This window comes from Salmo salar, chromosome ssa09 (genome assembly GCF_905237065.1).
Source record: "Salmo salar chromosome ssa09, Ssal_v3.1, whole genome shotgun sequence".
Lineage (NCBI taxonomy): Eukaryota > Metazoa > Chordata > Actinopteri > Salmoniformes > Salmonidae > Salmo > Salmo salar.
The window spans coordinates 154684830-154704268 of record NC_059450.1 but is presented as its reverse complement, the minus strand read 5'-3'; the positions used below and the strand labels follow the sequence as shown (position 1 = coordinate 154704268).

General features: G+C 47.0%; 1 protein-coding gene across 1 annotated transcript in view; it reads left to right on the top strand.

Annotated features, from left to right (window-relative positions):
- LOC106613357 (small G protein signaling modulator 2) overlaps nucleotides 1-4055 on the top strand; it is a 145894-nt gene extending 141839 nt beyond the window's left edge. Inside the window, exons 23-24 of the mRNA XM_045724860.1 lie at nucleotides 1553-1720; nucleotides 2574-4055. Coding sequence (XP_045580816.1) covers nucleotides 1553-1720; nucleotides 2574-2662 — 257 coding nt within the window. The 3' untranslated portion in view covers nucleotides 2663-4055. The remainder of the gene's footprint in view (nucleotides 1-1552; nucleotides 1721-2573) is intronic.
- Nucleotides 4056-19439: the final 15384 nt, after the last annotated feature.

The window sequence follows — 19439 nt, the reverse complement described above, 5'->3', positions numbered from 1 at the left end:
TACCACTCAGGAAGGAGACGCGTTCTGTCTCTTAGAGATGAACGTACTTTGGTGCGAAAAGTGCAAATCAATCCCAGAACAACAGCAAAGGACCTTGTGAAGATGCTGGAGGAAACGGGTACAAAAGTATCTATATCCACAGTAAAACGAGTCCTCAGCAAGGAAGGAGCCACTGCTCCAAAACTGCCATAAAAAGCCAGACTACGGTTTGCAACTGTACATGGGGACAAAGATCGTACTTTTTGGAGAAATGTCCTCTGGTCTGATGAAACAAAAATCGAACTGTTTGGCCATTATGACCATAGTTATGTTTGGAGGAAAAAGGGGGAGGCTTGCAAGCCGAAGAACACCATCCCAACTGTGAAGCACGGGGGTGGCAGCATCATGTTGTGGGGGTGCTTTGCTGCAGGAGGGACTGGTGCACTTCACAAAATAGATGGCATCATGAGGCAGGAAAATTACGTGGACATATTGAAGCAACATCTCAAGACATCAGTCAGGAAGTTAAAGCTTGGTCGCAAATGGGTCTTCCAAATGGACAATGACCCCAAGCATACTTCCAAAGTTGTGGCAAAATGGTTTAAGGACAACAAAGTCAAGGTATTGGAGTGGCCATCACAAAGCCCTGACCTCAATCCCATAGAACATTTGTGGGCAGAACTGAAAAAGCGTGTGTGAGCAAGGAGGCCAACAAACCTGACTCAGTTACACCAGCTCTGTCAGGAGGAATGGGCCGAAATGCACTCAACTTATTGTGGGAAGCTTGTGGAAGGCTACCCAAAATGTTTGACCCAAGTTAAACAATTTAAAGGCAATGCTACTAAATACTAATTGAGTTTATGTAAACTTCTGACCCACTGGGAATGTGATGAAAGAAATAAAAGCTGAAATAAATCATTCTCTCTACTATTATTCTGACATTTCACATTCTTAAAATAAAGTGGTGATCCTAACTGACCTAAGACAGGGAATTGTTACTAGGATTAAATGTCAGGAATTGTGAAAAACTGAGTTTAAATGTATTTGGCTAAGGTGTAGGTGAACTTCTGACTTCAACTGTATGTGAAGTGCCAGGAGTTTTACCAACCTTGGTTCTGTCTTCAGTATGGAGTTTATATGATATGTGCCAGGAGTTTTACCAACCTTGGTTCTGTCTTCAGTAGGGAGTTTTATATGATATGTGCCAGGAGTTTTACCAACCTTGGTTCTGTCTTCAGTATGGAGTTTATATGATATGTGCCAGGAGTTTTACCAACCTTGGTTCTGTCTTCAGTAGGGAGTTAATATTATATGACCGTGGTACACTGGGTTTCTGTATGACATTTCAGATGGGAGTTGAAATACAATGCAAGTAACTGTTTGTGTGTGTCTCCTCTGTTTGTGTGTGTGTGTGTGTGTGTGTGTGTGTGTGTGTGTGTGTGTGTGTGTGTGTGTGTCCTTTGTGTGTGTGTGTGTGCGTGTCTCCTCTGAGTGTGTGTGTGTCCTCTGTGTGTGTGTGTGTGTGTGTGTGTGTGTGTGTGTGTGTGTGTGTGTGTGTGTGTGTGTCCTCCAGAGCTGCTGTACCAGGATGTGTTCTCAGTATGGGAGGTGATCTGGGTGGCCCCTCATATCTCCTCTCAGCACTTCATCCTGTTCCTGGCCCTGGCTCTGGTAGAGGTCTACAGAGAGATCATCAGAGATAACACCATGGACTTCACTGACATCATCACCTTCTTCAACGGTGACAGCCAGACAGCCAGACAGACAGCCAGACAGCCAGATACACAGCCAGACAGAGAGACAGAGAGACAGACAGACAGACAGACAGACAGACAGACAGACAGACAGACAGACAGACAGACAGACAGACAGACAGACAGACAGACAGAGAGACAGCCAGACAGAGAGACAGACAGACAGACAGACAGACAGACAGACAGACAGACAGACAGACAGACAGACAGACAGACAGACAGACAGACAGACAGACAGACAGACAGACAGACAGACAGACAGACAGAGAGAGAGACACAGACAGAGAGACAGCCAGACACAGACAGAGAGAGTGAGACACAGACAGAGAGAGTGAGACACAGACAGTGCACTACTTTAGAACAGGGCCCTATAGAACTCTATTCCCTATATAGTGCACTACTTTAGACCAGAGCCCTATAGAACCCTATTCCCTATATAGTCCACTACTTTAGACCAAGGCCCTATAGAACCCTATTCCCTATATAGTGCACTACTTTAGACCAAGTGAAATGTGTTGGGATGGGCCCTATGGCTCTGGTCAAAAGTAGTGCAATATGTAATAAACGACGACGCTGGGCCTATTGTGCGCCACCCTATGGGACTCCCAGTCACAGCCGGTTGTGTGTGTGTGTGTATATAAAACCATCTCCCTGACTTCCTGTGTGTGTGTGTGTGTGTGTGTGTGTGTGTGTGTGTGTGTGTGTGTGTGTGTGTGTGTGTGTGTGTGTGTGTGTGTGTGTGTGTGTGTGTGTGTGTGTGTGTGTGTGTGTGTGTGTGTATATATAAAACCATCTCCCTGACTTCGTGTGTGTGTGTGTGTGTGTGTGTGTGTGTAACAGAGATGGCAGAACGTCATGACGTGCAGCACATCCTTCAGGTCGCCAGAGAGCTGGTGCGCAAGGTCCAGTCTCTCATCGAGAACAAGTGATGAAGAGGAGGATGAACAGGGCCAGAGGGAGGAGGAGGAGAGGTAGAGAGGAGCCAGATACCATCACTCCACCCCTCCACCCGCCCAGCCATCCTTTGCATCCAGCACAGCTCCCTCCCTCTCTTACCCCTCTTTACCCCTCCCAAACCTGTGGAAGAGACAGAGACGTGGGCCCTCTATCCCTCCAGCCGGACCAGCGAAGGGTGAAGGCTCCAGGTTGACCATCCTAGCCTGGGTGAAGGCTCCAGGTTGACCATCCTAGCCTGGATGAAGGCTCCAGGTTGACCATCCTAGCCTGGGTGAAGGCTCGAGGTTGACCATCCTAGCCTGGATGAAGGCTCCAGGTTGACCATCCTAGCCTGGATGAAGGCTCCAGGTTGACCATCCTAGCCTGGGTGAAGGCTCCAGGTTGACCATCCTAGCCTGGATGAAGGCTCCAGGTTGACCATCCTAGCCTGGGTGAAGGCTCCAGGTTGACCATCCTAGCCTGGGTGAAGGCTCCAGGTTGACCATCCTAGCCTGGGTGAAGGCTCCAGGTTGACCATCCTAGCCTGGGTGAAGGCTCCAGGTTGACCATCCTAGCCTGGGTGAAGGCTCCAGGTTGACCATCCTAGCCTGGGTGAAGGCTCCAGGTTGACCATCCTAGCCTGGGTGAAGGCTCCAGGTTGACCTTCCTAGCCTGGGTGAAGGCTCCAGGTTGACCATCCTAGCCTGGGTGAAGGCTCCAGGTTGACCATCCTAGCCTGGGTGAAGGCTCCAGGTTGACCATCCTAGCCTGGATGAAGGCTCCAGGTTGACCATCCTAGCCTGGATGAAGGCTCCAGGTTGACCATCCTAGCCTGGGTGAAGGCTCCAGGTTGACCATCCTAGCCTGGATGAAGGCTCCAGGTTGACCATCCTAGCCTGGGTGAAGGCTCCAGGTTGACCATCCTAGCCTGGATGAAGACTCCAGGTTGACCATCCTAGCCTGGGTGAAGGCTCCAGGTTGACCATCCTAGCCTGGGTGAAGACTCCAGGTTGACCATCCTAGCCTGGATGAAGGCTCCAGGTTGACCATCCTAGCCTGGGTGAAGGCTCCAGGTTGACCATCCTAGCCTGGATGAAGGCTCCAGGTTGACCATCCTAGCCTGGGTGAAGGCTCCAGGTTGACCATCCTAGCCTGGATGAAGACTCCAGGTTGACCATCCTAGCCTGGGTGAAGGCTCCAGGTTGACCATCCTAGCCTGGGTGAAGGCTCCAGGTTGACCATCCTAGCCTGGGTGAAGGCTCCAGGTTGACCATCCTAGCCTGGGTGAAGGCTCCAGGTTGACCATCCTAGCCTGGGTGAAGGCGAGAACAGGGGGAAAGGAGAGGGATGTTGGCTGGGTCCTGGTTCCAGTGCTAGGTCTGGTCCTGGTCTGGGTCTGGTCCTGGTCTGGTCCTGGTCAAGGTCTGGTCCTGGTCTAGGTCTGGTCCTGGTCTGGGTCTGGTCCTGGTCTGGTCCTGGTCTGGTGTAGGTCTGGTCTAGGTCTGGTCTGGTCCTGGTCTAGGTCTGGTCCTGGTCTAGGTCTGGTCTGGGTCTAGGTCTAGGTCTGGTCTGGGTCTGGTCCTGGGTCTAGGTCTGGTCCTGGTCTAGGTCTGGTCCTGGTCTGGTCCTGGTCTAGGTCTGGTCTGGGTCTAGATCTGGACCTGGTCTGGGTCTAGGTCTGGTCCTGGTCTAGGTCTGGTCCTGGTCTGGTCCTGGTCTAGGTCTGGACCTGGTATGTAGATGTTGTTAACAAGCACCCGGTCACAGAATGCCATGGTTGGTTGGTTGCTGTCAGACGTTTGGAGTCGTCTGTATGCTCGTTAGTTGGATCACACTGTGACTGCCCGCAATTTATTATTCTCTACTATTCACTATTCACCAGGGGTGGCAGGTAGCCTAGTGGTTAGAGCATTGGGCCAGTAACCGAAAGGTTGCTGGATCGAATCCCCGAACTGCCAAGGTAAAAATCTGTTGTTCTGCCCCTGAACAAGGCAGTTAACCCACTGTTCCCCGGGAGGCCGTCATTGTAAATAATTTGTTCTTAACTGACTTGTCTAGTTAAATAAAGGTTAAATAAAATGTATTTAAAAAAAGTATTAGTACCCTTCTCCATCACAGAGACCCCCTGACCTCTCCATCACAGAGACCCCCTGACCTCTCCATCACAGAGACCCCCTGACCTCTCCTTCACAGAGACCCAAGTATTTGATACCAATCAGTGAGATTGAGATTCCTCTGTGTTGAATTGGACTAGGGGCTAAATGATATACTGTGTGATGCTTCATCAAGTATTTACTTTGTTTTAGAGTGACACAACATTAGTGTCAATGACTGAACAAGCTAGTAGCCAGAGACTGAGTACAGTACATTATACACTCAGGGGCCAGTTTATTAGGTACAGTGAGTCACGTGGCTTGCTATATAAAGCAGGCAGACAGGCATAGAGACATTCAGTTACTGTTTGATTGAACGTTAGAATGGGCTAAATGAGTGACCTAAGCGACTGAGCGTGGTATCGTCGGTGCCAGGCTCAATGGTTCCAGTATCTCAAACTCCTTCCTGGGCTTTTCACACACGACACTGTCTAGGGTTTACAGAGAACGGTGCAACAAACAAACAACATCCAGTTAGCGGCAGTCCTGTGGGTGAAAACAGCTCGTTGATGAGAGAGGTCGAAGGAGAATGGAAAGAATCGTGCAAGATAACAGGCGTGTCACAAAGAGACAAATAACGACACAGTACAACAGTGGTATGCAGAACGGCATCTCAGAACACACAACTCGTCGGTCCTGGTCACGGATGGGCTTTTGCAGCAGACGACCACACCAGGTTCCTACCAGATAAAAACAAGAAGAGGCTCCAGTGGCCAGGCCATCACCAACACTGGGTTCCTACTAGATAAAAACAACAAGAAGAGGCTCCAGTGGCCAGGCCATCACCAACACTGGGTTCCTACTAGATAAAAACAAGAAGAGGCTCCAGTGGCCAGGCCATCACCAACACTGGGTTCCTACCAGATAAAAACAAGAAGAGGCTCCAGTGGCCAGGCCGTCACCAACACTGGGTTCCTACCAGATAAAAACAAGAAGAGGCTCCAGTGGCCAGGCCGTCACCAACACTGGGTTCCTACCAGATAAAAACAAGAAGAGGCTCCAGTGGCCAGGCCATCACCAACACTGGGTTCCTACCAGATAAAAACAAGAAGAGGCTCCAGTGGCCAGGCCATCACCAACACTGGGTTCCTACCAGATAAAAACAAGAAGAGGCTCCAGTGGCCAGGCCATCACCAACACTGGGTTCCTACCAGATAAAAACAACAAGAAGAGGCTCCAGTGGCCAGGCCATCACCAACACTGGGTTCCTACTAGATAAAAACAACAAGAAGAGGCTCCAGTGGCCAGGCCATCACCAACACTGGGTTCCTACTAGATAAAAACAACAAGAAGAGGCTCCAGTGGCCAGGCCATCACCAACACTGGGTTCCTACCAGATAAAAACAAGAAGAGGCTCCAGTGGCCAGGCCATCACCAACACTGGGTTCCTACCAGATAAAAACAACAAGAAGAGGCTCCAGTGGCCAGGCCATCACCAACACTGGGTTCCTACCAGATAAAAACAAGAAGAGGCTCCAGTGGCCAGGCCATCACCAACACTGGGTTCCTACTAGATAAAAACAAGAAGAGGCTCCAGTGGCCAGGCCGTCACCAACACTGGGTTCCTACTAGATAAAAACAAGAAGAGGCTCCAGTGGCCAGGCCATCACCAACACTGGGTTCCTACTAGATAAAAACAAGAAGAGGCTCCAGTGGCCAGGCCGTCACCAACACTGGGTTCCTACCAGATAAAAACAAGAAGAGGCTCCAGTGGCCAGGCCATCACCAACACTGGGTTCCTACCAGATAAAAACAAGAAGAGGCTCCAGTGGCCAGGCCATCACCAACACTGGGTTCCTACCAGATAAAAACAAGAAGAGGCTCCAGTGGCCAGGCCGTCACCAACACTGGGTTCCTACCAGATAAAAACAAGAAGAGGCTCCAGTGGCCAGGCCATCACCAACACTGGGTTCCTACCAGATAAAAACAAGAAGAGGCTCCAGTGGCCAGGCCATCACCAACACTGGGTTCCTACCAGATAAAAACAAGAAGAGGCTCCAGTGGCCAGGCCATCACCAACACTGGACAGTTGAGGAGTGGAAAAACATTTCCTGGTCCGACGAATCCCAGTTCCTGTTGCATCATACTGATGGCGGAGTCAGGATTTGGTGTAAGCAGCATGATTCCATGAACCCGTCCTGCCTGGTGTCTACGGTACAAGGCTGGTGGTGTAATGGTGTGGGGAATGCTTTCCTGGTTCACGTTACTGTAGGTACCTTGATGCCAGTGGATCAACGTTTGAACGCCACATGGTATCTGAACATTGTTGCTGACCAGATGCACCCCTTCATGGCTACAGGTGGGTCCGACCCGGTACTAGATTCCTAATGAACTGTACCTAATAAACTGTCCACTGAATATATAATACCAGGGTACTAGTAACACAGAGACTGGGTACAGTATATAATACCAGGGTACTAGTAACACAGAGACTGGGTACAGTATATAATACCAGGGTACTAGTAACACAGAGACTGGGTACAGTATATAATACCAGGGTACTAGTAGCACAGAGACTGGGTACAGTATATAATACCAGGGTACTAGTAGCACAGAGACTGGGTACAGTATATAATACCAGGGTACTAGTAACACAGAGACTGGGTACAGTATATAATACCAGGGTACTAGTAACACAGAGACTGAGTACAGTATATAATACCAGGGTACTAGTAACACAGAGACTGGGTACAGTATATAATACCAGGGTACTAGTAGCACAGAGACTGGGTACAGTATATAATACCAGGGTACTAGTAACACAGAGACTGGGTACAGTATATAATACCAGGGTACTAGTAGCATTTAACATTTAACATTTAAGTCATTTAGCAGACGCTCTTATCCAGAGCGACTTACAAATTGGTGCATTCACCTTATAATATCCAGTGGAACAACCACTTTACAATAGTGCATCTAAATCTTTTAAGGGGGGGGTTAGAAGGATTACTTTATCCTATCCCAGGTATTCCTTGAAGAGGTGGGGTTTCAGGTGTCTCCGGAAGGTGGTGATTGACTCCGCTGTCCTGGCGTCGTGAGGGAGCTTGTTCCACCATTGGGGTGCCAGAGCAGCGAACAGTTTTGACTGGGCTGAGCGGGAACTGTGCTTCCTCAGAGGTAGGGAGGCGAGCAGGCCAGAGGTGGATGAACGGAGTGCCCTTGTTTGGGTGTAGGGCCTGATCAGAGCCTGAAGGTACGGAGGTGCCGTTCCCCTCACAGCTCCGTAGGCAAGCACCATGGTCTTGTAGCGGATGCGAGCTTCGACTGGAAGCCAGTGGAGAGAGCGGAGGAGCGGGGTGACGTGAGAGAACTTGGGAAGGTTGAACACCAGACGGGCTGCGGCGTTCTGGATGAGTTGTAGGGGTTTAATGGCACAGGCAGGGAGCCCAGCCAACAGCGAGTTGCAATAATCCAGACGGGAGATGACAAGTGCCTGGATTAGGACCTGCGCCGCTTCCTGTGTGAGGCAGGGTCGTACTCTGCGAATGTTGTAGAGCATGAACCTACAGGATCGGGTCACCGCCTTGATGTTGGTGGAGAACGACAGGGTGTTGTCCAGGGTCACGCCAAGGCTCTTAGCACTCTGGGAGGAGGACACAAGGGAGTTGTCAACCGTGATGGCGAGATCATGGAACGGGCAGTCCTTCCCCGGGAGGAAGAGCAGCTCCGTCTTGCCGAGGTTCAGCTTGAGGTGGTGATCCGTCATCCACACTGATATGTCTGCCAGACATGCAGAGATGCGATTCGCCACCTGGTTGTCAGAAGGGGGAAAGGAGAAGATTAATTGTGTGTCGTCTGCATAGCAATGATATGAGAGACCATGTGAGGATATGACAGAGCCAAGTGACTTGGTGTATAGCGAGAATAGGAGTGGGCCAAGAACAGAGCCCTGGGGGACACCAGTGGTGAGAGCACGTGGTGCGGAGACAGATTCTCGCCACGCCACCTGGTAGGAGCGACCTGTCAGGTAGGACGCAATCCAAGCGTGGGCGGCGCCGGAGATGCCCAGCTCGGAGAGGGTGGAGAGGAGGATCTGATGGTTCACGGTATCAAAGGCAGCAGATAGGTCTAGAAGGATGAGAGCAGAGGAGAGAGAGTTAGCTTTAGCAGTGCGGAGAGCCTCCGTGACACAGAGAAGAGCAGTCTCAGTTGAATGCCCAGTCTTGAAACCTGACTGATTAGGATCAAGAAGGTCATTCTGAGAGAGATAGCAAGAGAGCTGGCCAAGGACGGCACGTTCAAGAGTTTTGGAGAGAAAGGAAAGAAGGGATACTGGTCTGTAGTAGTTGACATCGGAGGGATCGAGTGTAGGTTTTTTTCAGAAGGGGTGCAACTCTCGCTCTCTTGAAGACGGAAGGGACGTAGCCAGCGGTCAAGGATGAGTTGATGAGCGAGGTGAGGTAGGGGAGAAGGTCTCCGGAAATGGTCTGGAGAAGAGAGGAGGGGATAGGGTCAAGTGGGCAGGTTGCACAGAGACTGGGTACAGTATATAATACCAGGGTACTAGTAACACAGAGACTGGCTACAGTATATAATACCAGGGTACTAGTAGCACAGAGACTGGGTACAGTATATAATACCAGGGTACTAGTAGCACAGAGACTGGGTACAGTATATAATACCAGGGTACTAGTAACACAGAGACTGGATACAGTATATAATACCAGGGTACTAGTAACACAGAGACTGGGTACAGTATATAATACCAGGGTACTAGTAGCACAGAGACTGGGTACAGTATATAATACCAGGGTACTAGTAGCACAGAGACTGGGTACAGTATATAATACCAGGGTACTAGTAACACAGAGACTGGGTACAGTATATAATACCAGGGTGTTAGTAGCACAGAGCCTGGGTACAGTATATAATACCAGGGTGTTAGTAGCACAGAGACTGGGTACAGTATATAATACCAGGGTACTAGTAACACAGAGACTGGGTACAGTATATAATACCAGGGTGTTAGTAGCACAGAGACTGGGTACAGTACAGTATATAATACCAGGGTACTAGTAACACAGAGACTGGGTACAGTATATAATACCAGGGTACTAGTAACACAGAGACTGGGTACAGTATATAATACCAGGGTACTAGTAACACAGAGACTGGGTACAGTATATAATACCAGGGTGTTAGTAGCACAGAGACTGGGTACAGTACAGTATATAATACCAGGGTACTAGTAACACAGAGACTGGCTACAGTATATAATACCAGGGTACTAGTAACACAGAGACTGGGTACAGTATATAATACCAGGGTACTAGTAACACAGAGACTGGGTACAGTATATAATACCAGGGTGTTAGTAGCACAGAGACTGGGTACAGTATATAATACCAGGGTACTAGTAGCACAGAGACTGGGTACAGTATATAATACCAGGGTACTAGTAACACAGAGACTGGGTACAGTATATAATACCAGGGTACTAGTAGCACAGAGACTGGGTACAGTATATAATACCAGGGTACTAGTAGCACAGAGACTGGGTACAGTATATAATACCAGGGTACTAGTAACACAGATACTGGGTACAGTATATAATACCATGGTACTAGTAGCACAGAGACTGGGTACAGTATATAATACCAGGGTACTAGTAACACAGAGACTGGGTACAGTATATAATACCAGGGTACTAGTAACACAGAGACTGGGTACAGTATATAATACCAGGGTACTAGTAACACAGATACTGGGTACAGTACAGTATATAATACCAGGGTGTTAGTAACACAGAGACTGGGTACAGTACAGTATATAATACCAGGGTACTAGTAACACAGAGACTGGGTACAGTATATAATACCAGGGTACTAGTAGCACAGAGACTGGGTACAGTATATAATACCAGGGTACTAGTAACACAGAGACTGGGTACAGTATATAATACCAGGGTACTAGTAGCACAGAGACTGGGTACAGTATATAATACCAGGGTACTAGTAACACAGAGACTGGGTACAGTACAGTATATAATACCAGGGTACTAGTAACACAGAGACTGGGTACAGTATATAATACCAGGGTACTAGTAACACAGAGACCGGGTACAGTATATAATGCCAGGGTACTAGTAACACAGAGACTGGGTACAGTATATAATACCAGGGTACTAGTAACACAGAGACTGGGTACAGTACAGTATATAATACCAGGGTACTAGTAGCACAGAGACTGGGTACAGTATATAATACCAGGGTGTTAGTAGCACAGAGACTGGGTACAGTATATAATACCAGGGTACTAGTAACACAGAGACTGGGTACAGTATATAATACCAGGGTATTAGTAACACAGAGACTGGGTACAGTATATAATACCAGGGTACTAGTAACACAGAGACTGGGTACAGTATATAATACCAGGGTACTAGTAACACAGAGACTGGGTACAGTATATAATACCAGGGTGTTAGTAGCACAGAGACTGGGTACAGTATATAATACCAGGGTACTAGTAGCACAGAGACTGGGTACAGTATATAATACCAGGGTACTAGTAACACAGAGACTGGGTACAGTATATAATACCAGGGTACTAGTAGCACAGAGACTGGGTACAGTATATAATACCAGGGTACTAGTAGCACAGAGACTGGGTACAGTATATAATACCAGGGTACTAGTAACACAGATACTGGGTACAGTATATAATACCATGGTACTAGTAGCACAGAGACTGGGTACAGTATATAATACCAGGGTACTAGTAACACAGAGACTGGGTACAGTATATAATACCAGGGTACTAGTAACACAGAGACTGGGTACAGTATATAATACCAGGGTACTAGTAACACAGATACTGGGTACAGTACAGTATATAATACCAGGGTGTTAGTAACACAGAGACTGGGTACAGTACAGTATATAATACCAGGGTACTAGTAACACAGAGACTGGGTACAGTATATAATACCAGGGTACTAGTAGCACAGAGACTGGGTACAGTATATAATACCAGGGTACTAGTAACACAGAGACTGGGTACAGTATATAATACCAGGGTACTAGTAGCACAGAGACTGGGTACAGTATATAATACCAGGGTACTAGTAACACAGAGACTGGGTACAGTACAGTATATAATACCAGGGTACTAGTAACACAGAGACTGGGTACAGTATATAATACCAGGTACTAGTAACACAGAGACCGGGTACAGTATATAATGCCAGGGTACTAGTAACACAGAGACTGGGTACAGTATATAATACCAGGGTACTAGTAACACAGAGACTGGGTACAGTACAGTATATAATACCAGGGTACTAGTAGCACAGAGACTGGGTACAGTATATAATACCAGGGTGTTAGTAGCACAGAGACTGGGTACAGTATATAATACCAGGGTACTAGTAACACAGAGACTGGGTACAGTATATAATACCAGGGTACTAGTAACACAGAGACTGGGTACAGTATATAATACCAGGGTACTAGTAACACAGAGACTGGGTACAGTATATAATACCAGGGTACTAGTAACACAGAGACTGGGTACAGTATATAAACCAGGGTACTAGTAACACAGAGACTGGGTACAGTACAGTATATAATACCAGGGTACTAGTAACACAGAGACTGGGTACAGTATATAATACCAGGGTACTAGTAGCACAGAGACTGAGTACAGTATATAATACCAGGGTACTAGTAACACAGAGACTGGCTACAGTATATAATACCAGGGTACTAGTAGCACAGAGACTGGGTACAGTATATAATACCAGGGTACTAGTAACACAGAGACTGGGTACAGTATATAATACCAGGGTACTAGTAGCATTTAACATTTAACATTTAAGTCATTTAGCAGACGCTCTTATCCAGAGCGACTTACAAATTGGTGCATTCACCTTATAATATCCAGTGGAACAACCACTTTACAATAGTGCATCTAAATCTTTTAAGGGGGGGGGTTAGAAGGATTACTTTATCCTATCCCAGGTATTCCTTGAAGAGGTGGGGTTTCAGGTGTCTCCGGAAGGTGGTGATTGACTCCGCTGTCCTGGCGTCGTGAGGGAGCTTGTTCCACCATTGGGGTGCCAGAGCAGCGAACAGTTTTGACTGGGCTGAGCGGGAACTGTGCTTCCTCAGAGGTAGGGAGGCGAGCAGGCCAGAGGTGGATGAACGGAGTGCCCTTGTTTGGGTGTAGGGCCTGATCAGAGCCTGAAGGTACGGAGGTGCCGTTCCCCTCACAGCTCCGTAGGCAAGCACCATGGTCTTGTAGCGGATGCGAGCTTCGACTGGAAGCCAGTGGAGAGAGCGGAGGAGCGGGGTGACGTGAGAGAACTTGGGAAGGTTGAACACCAGACGGGCTGCGGCGTTCTGGATGAGTTGTAGGGGTTTAATGGCACAGGCAGGGAGCCCAGCCAACAGCGAGTTGCAATAATCCAGACGGGAGATGACAAGTGCCTGGATTAGGACCTGCGCCGCTTCCTGTGTGAGGCAGGGTCGTACTCTGCGAATGTTGTAGAGCATGAACCTACAGGATCGGGTCACCGCCTTGATGTTGGTGGAGAACGACAGGGTGTTGTCCAGGGTCACGCCAACGCTCTTAGCACTCTGGGAGGAGGACACAAGGGAGTTGTCAACCGTGATGGCGAGATCATGGAACGGGCAGTCCTTCCCCGGGAGGAAGAGCAGCTCCGTCTTGCCGAGGTTCAGCTTGAGGTGGTGATCCGTCATCCACACTGATATGTCTGCCAGACATGCAGAGATGCGATTCGCCACCTGGTTGTCAGAAGGGGGAAAGGAGAAGATTAATTGTGTGTCGTCTGCATAGCAATGATATGAGAGACCATGTGAGGATATGACAGAGCCAAGTGACTTGGTGTATAGCGAGAATAGGAGTGGGCCAAGAACAGAGCCCTGGGGGACACCAGTGGTGAGAGCACGTGGTGCGGAGACAGATTCTCGCCACGCCACCTGGTAGGAGCGACCTGTCAGGTAGGACGCAATCCAAGCGTGGGCGGCGCCGGAGATGCCCAGCTCGGAGAGGGTGGAGAGGAGGATCTGATGGTTCACGGTATCAAAGGCAGCAGATAGGTCTAGAAGGATGAGAGCAGAGGAGAGAGAGTTAGCTTTAGCAGTGCGGAAAGCCTCCGTGACACAGAGAAGAGCAGTCTCAGTTGAATGCCCAGTCTTGAAACCTGACTGATTAGGATCAAGAAGGTCATTCTGAGAGAGATAGCAAGAGAGCTGGCCAAGGACGGCACGTTCAAGAGTTTTGGAGAGAAAGGAAAGAAGGGATACTGGTCTGTAGTAGTTGACATCGGAGGGATCGAGTGTAGGTTTTTTCAGAAGGGGTGCAACTCTCGCTCTCTTGAAGACGGAAGGGACGTAGCCAGCGGTCAAGGATGAGTTGATGAGCGAGGTGAGGTAGGGGAGAAGGTCTCCGGAAATGGTCTGGAGAAGAGAGGAGGGGATAGGGTCAAGTGGGCAGGTTGCACAGAGACTGGGTACAGTATATAATACCAGGGTACTAGTAACACAGAGACTGGCTACAGTATATAATACCAGGGTACTAGTAGCACAGAGACTGGGTACAGTATATAATACCAGGGTACTAGTAGCACAGAGACTGGGTACAGTATATAATACCAGGGTACTAGTAACACAGAGACTGGATACAGTATATAATACCAGGGTACTAGTAGCACAGAGACTGGGTACAGTATATAATACCAGGGTGTTAGTAGCACAGAGACTGGGTACAGTATATAATACCAGGGTACTAGTAACACAGAGACTGGGTACAGTATATAATACCAGGGTACTAGTAACACAGAGACTGGGTACAGTATATAATACCAGGGTACTAGTAGCACAGAGACTGGGTACAGTATATAATACCAGGGTGTTAGTAGCACAGAGACTGGGTACAGTATATAATACCAGGGTACTAGTAACACAGAGACTGGGTACAGTATATAATACCAGGGTACTAGTAGCACAGAGACTGGGTACAGTACAGTATATAATTCCAGGGTGTTAGTAGCACAGAGACGGGGTACAGTATATAATACCAGGGTACTAGTAGCACAGAGACTGGGTACAGTATATAATACCAGGGTACTAGTAGCACAGAGACTGGGTACAGTATATAATACCAGGGTACTAGTAACACAGAGACTGGGTACAGTATATAATACCAGGGTACTAGTAGCACAGAGACTGGGTACAGTACAGTATATAATACCAGGGTACTAGTAACACAGAGACTGGGTACAGTATATAATACCAGGGTGTTAGTAGCACAGAGACTGGGTACAGTATATAATACCAGGGTGTTAGTAGCACAGAGACTGGGTACAGTACAGTATATAATACCAGGGTACTAGTAACACAGAGACTGGGTACAGTATATAATACCAGGGTACGAGTAACACAGAGACTGGGTACAGTATATAATACCAGGGTGTTAGTAGCACAGAGACTGGGTACAGTATATAATACCAGGGTACTAGTAGCACAGAGACTGGGTACAGTATATAATACCAGGGTACTAGTAACACAGAGACTGGGTACAGTATATAATACCAGGGTGTTAGTAGCACAGAGACTGGGTACAGTACAGGGTGTATCCAGGGTGCTGTCTAGCGGGGAGGTCAGGGTGCTGTCAACCAGAATGACAGATTTGTACCTTGTCAACCTTTCGGTTACTAGTCCAACGCTCTAACCACTAGGCTACCCTGCCGCCCCAGGGTATCTATTTGACCAGGGCCCATAGAGAACAGGCTGCTCTTTTACCAGGGCCCATAGGGGGCCTTTTGGGATATAGACAGTTGAAGTCGGAAGTTTACATACTCTTAGTTTGGAGTCATTAAAACTCGTTTTTCAACCACTCCACAAATTTCTTGTTAACAAACTATAGCTTTGGCAAGTCGATTAGGACATCTACTTTGTGCATGACACAAGTCATTTTTCCAACAATTGTTTACAGACAGATTCTTTCACTTATAATTCACTGTATTACAATTCCAGTGGGTCAGAAGTTTACATACACTAAGTTGACTGTGCCTTTAAACAGCTTGGAAAATTCCAGAAAATTATGTCATGGCTTTAGAAGTTTCTGATAGGCTAATTGACATCATTTGAGTCAATTAGAGGTGTACATGTGTATGTATTTCAAGGCCTACCTTCAAACTCAGTGCCTCTTTGCTTGACATCATGGGAAAATCAAAAGAAATCAGCCAAGACCTCAGGAAAAAATGGTAGACCTCCACAAGTCTGGTTCATCATTGGGAGCAATTTCAAAACGCCTGAAGGTACCATGTTCATCTGTACCAACAATAGTACGCAAGTATAAACACCATGGGACCACGCAGCCGTCATACCGCTCAGGAAGGAGATGCGTTCTGTCTCCTAGAGATGAACGTACTTTGGTGCGAAAAGTGCAACTCAATCCCAGAACAACAGCAAAGGACCTTGTGAAGATGCTGGAAGAAACAGGTACAAAAGTATCTATATCCACAGTAAATTGAGTCCTGTATCGACATAACCTGAAAGGTCGCTCAGCAAGGAAGAAGCCACTGCTCCAAAACCGCCATAAAAAAGCCAGACTACGGTTTGCAACTGCACATGGGGACAAAGATCGTACTTTTTGGAGAAATGTCCTCTGGTCTGATAAAACAAAAATAGAACTGTTTGGCCATTATGACCATAGTTATGTTTGGAGGAAAAAGGGGGAGGCTTGCAAGCCGAAGAACACCATCCCAACTGTGAAGCATGGGGTGGCAGCATCATGTTGTGGGGTGCTTTGGTGCAGGAGGGACTGGTGCACTTCACAAAATAGATGGCATCATGAGGGAGGAAAATGATGTGGATATATTGAAGCAACATCTCAAGACATCAGTCAGGACGTTAAAGCTTGGTCGCAACTGGGTCTTCCATATGGACAATGACCCCAAGCATACTTCCAAAGTTCTGGCAAAATGGCTTGAGGACAACAAAGTCAAGGTATTGGAGTGGCCATCAAAGTCCTGACCTCAATCCTATAGAAAATCTGTGGGCGGAACTGAAAAAGCCTGTGCGAGCAAGGAGGCCTACAAACCTGACTCAGTTACACCAGCTCTGTCAGGAGGAATGGACCAAAATTCACCCAACTTATTGTGGGAAGCTTGTGGAAGGCTACCCAAAACGTTTGACCCAAGTTAAACAATTTAAAGGCAATGCTACCAAATACTAATTGAGTGTATGTAAACTTCTGACCCACTGGAAATGTGATGATATAAATAAAAGCTGAACTAAATCATTTTCTCTACTATTATTCAGACATTTCACATTCTTAAAATAAAGTGGTGATCCTAACTGACCTAAGACAGGGAATTTTTACTAGGATTAAATGTCAGGAATTGTGAAAAAACTGACTGTAAATGTATTTGGCTAAGGTGTATGTGAACTTCCGACTTCAACTGTACATCCTTACTAGTCTCCAGTGGCTCCCAATAATAACCTGCACTCTTACTTCCAAAATGGCTGCCATGGAGTGGTGTGATCCAGAGAAGACCCTGTGACCACATTGCCCAGTCTTCCCCAATCCTGAGATGTTGTGGAGGAATCAGCGTTTCAGTATGGAGAGTATCCATTGCGGGCCGATAGTAGTAAGGAAGGTGTTGTAGTGGAACGCTCCCAAATGGCACCCTATTCATTTTATAGTGCACTACTCTTGACAAGGGCCCTGGGCAGTGGTTCTCAAACTTTTTCCGTTACTGTACCACCAAGTACATTTGGTTCTGCCCAGAGTACCTCTGAAGTACCCCCTTATGTACATTTCATCAGGAAGCCTACAGGCTCATGAGTCTTTACAAGTACCCTCTGTGGATAGGCCAAGTACCTTCTGTGGATAGGACAAGTACCCTTTGTGGATAGGCCAGGTACCCTCTGTGGATAGGCCAGGTACCCTCCGTGGACAGGACAAGTACCCCCTGTGGACAGGCCAAATATCTTTAGTTGAGAATCACTGATGAAGAGAATAGGGTTCTTTTTGAACACTCATGGTTAAAATAGATGTCTCTCATGGTTTAAGTCGATGTCACTACATTTTTTTTTAAAAATGTAACCTTTATTAAAGCAAGGCAGTTGAGAACAAATGATTTACAATGACTGCCTACCCCGGCCAAACCCTAACCCGGACGACGCTGTATGGGACTCTCAATCACAGCCGGTTGTGATACAGCCTGGAATCGAACCAGGGACTGTAGTGTACACCTCTAGCACTGAGATGCGCCACTCGGGAGTAGTGGTAGTTTCTGATTGAAGTGGGGAAAGTTTAGTAGCCTGGAATCCAAACGGATTCTGTGAGGTTTCACCGTTGTTACCATGGTGAGCACAGTGTTTCAGTCTGGTTGGACCAGGCTAGATTAGCTATTTCATTCCAATCAAGATAATGTGAACCAAAGCCTGGAAACAGACAAGATGAGAATGTGCAACTTCATACTGTATCTCAGACTGTTTACTAGGTGTACAAATAAATGTTTTAAACAACCAGTTTAAATATAACTACTGTGCAATTTCTGTTGTTTGTTAATCTCTGAAGTCTATACTGACTGATGTAAATAAATATAACAACAACAAAAAAAGTCCAATATTTGTAATGAGGACAGTATATCAGGACATATAGTGGATTTGAATGGGTATTTTTGACCTTGTTTTTAGAGAAGTGTGTGTATAACTGAACGTGTGGAATATTCCTTACGCCTCGTTCACTTGTGTTCTCTCATTTCTGATGAATTAGAAAATACAACTTTCATTTCCAAATGATGTTTTGAAAAAGGCCAACGTTTGAATTGCAGGAGTGTATTGTATGTAAAAGGACGTATCGATTGACTTGAATGTAATGTATTACTATAAAAAATATATATATTGTTCCTTATTATTAAAATATTTTAATTACTGGAGGTGGCCATGTCTAGATGTTCATTACTGGAAGTAGGTCATTGTAACTCGTTTTAAACATATATGTTACGTCCCAACTGGCACCCCATTCCATCTATACACTGACCGTACAAAACATTAAGAACACCTGCTCTTTCCATGACAGACTGACCAGGTGAATCCAGTTGAAAGCTATGATCCCTTATTGATGTCACATGTTAAATCCGCTTCAGTCAGTGTAGATGAAGGGGACGAAACAGGTTGAAGAAGGATTTCTAAGTCTTGAGACATGGATTGTGTATGTGTGCCATTCAGAGGTTGAACGGGGCAAGACAAAATATTTAAGTGCCTTTGAACGGGGTATGGTAGTAACTTGCCAGGCGCACCGGTTTGAGTGTGTCAAGAACTGCAACGCTGCTGGGTTTTTCATGCTCAACAGTTTCCTGTGAGGATCAAGAAAGGTCCACCACCTAATGGACCTTCAGCCAACTTGACAGGCAACATGGGCCAGCATCCCTGTGGAACGCTTTCGAAGTCCATGCCCCGAGAAACTGAGGCTGTTCTGAGAGCAAAAAGGGGTTCACAACTCAATATTAGGAAGGTGTTCCTAATATTTTGTCCTCTGTGTATAGTGAACTAATTAATGCCAAGGGCCATAACTAATGCTCTATGAAGAACATACGATGAGACGCTGAGTGCTTTCTCATCCCCCTGCTTGAATGAAC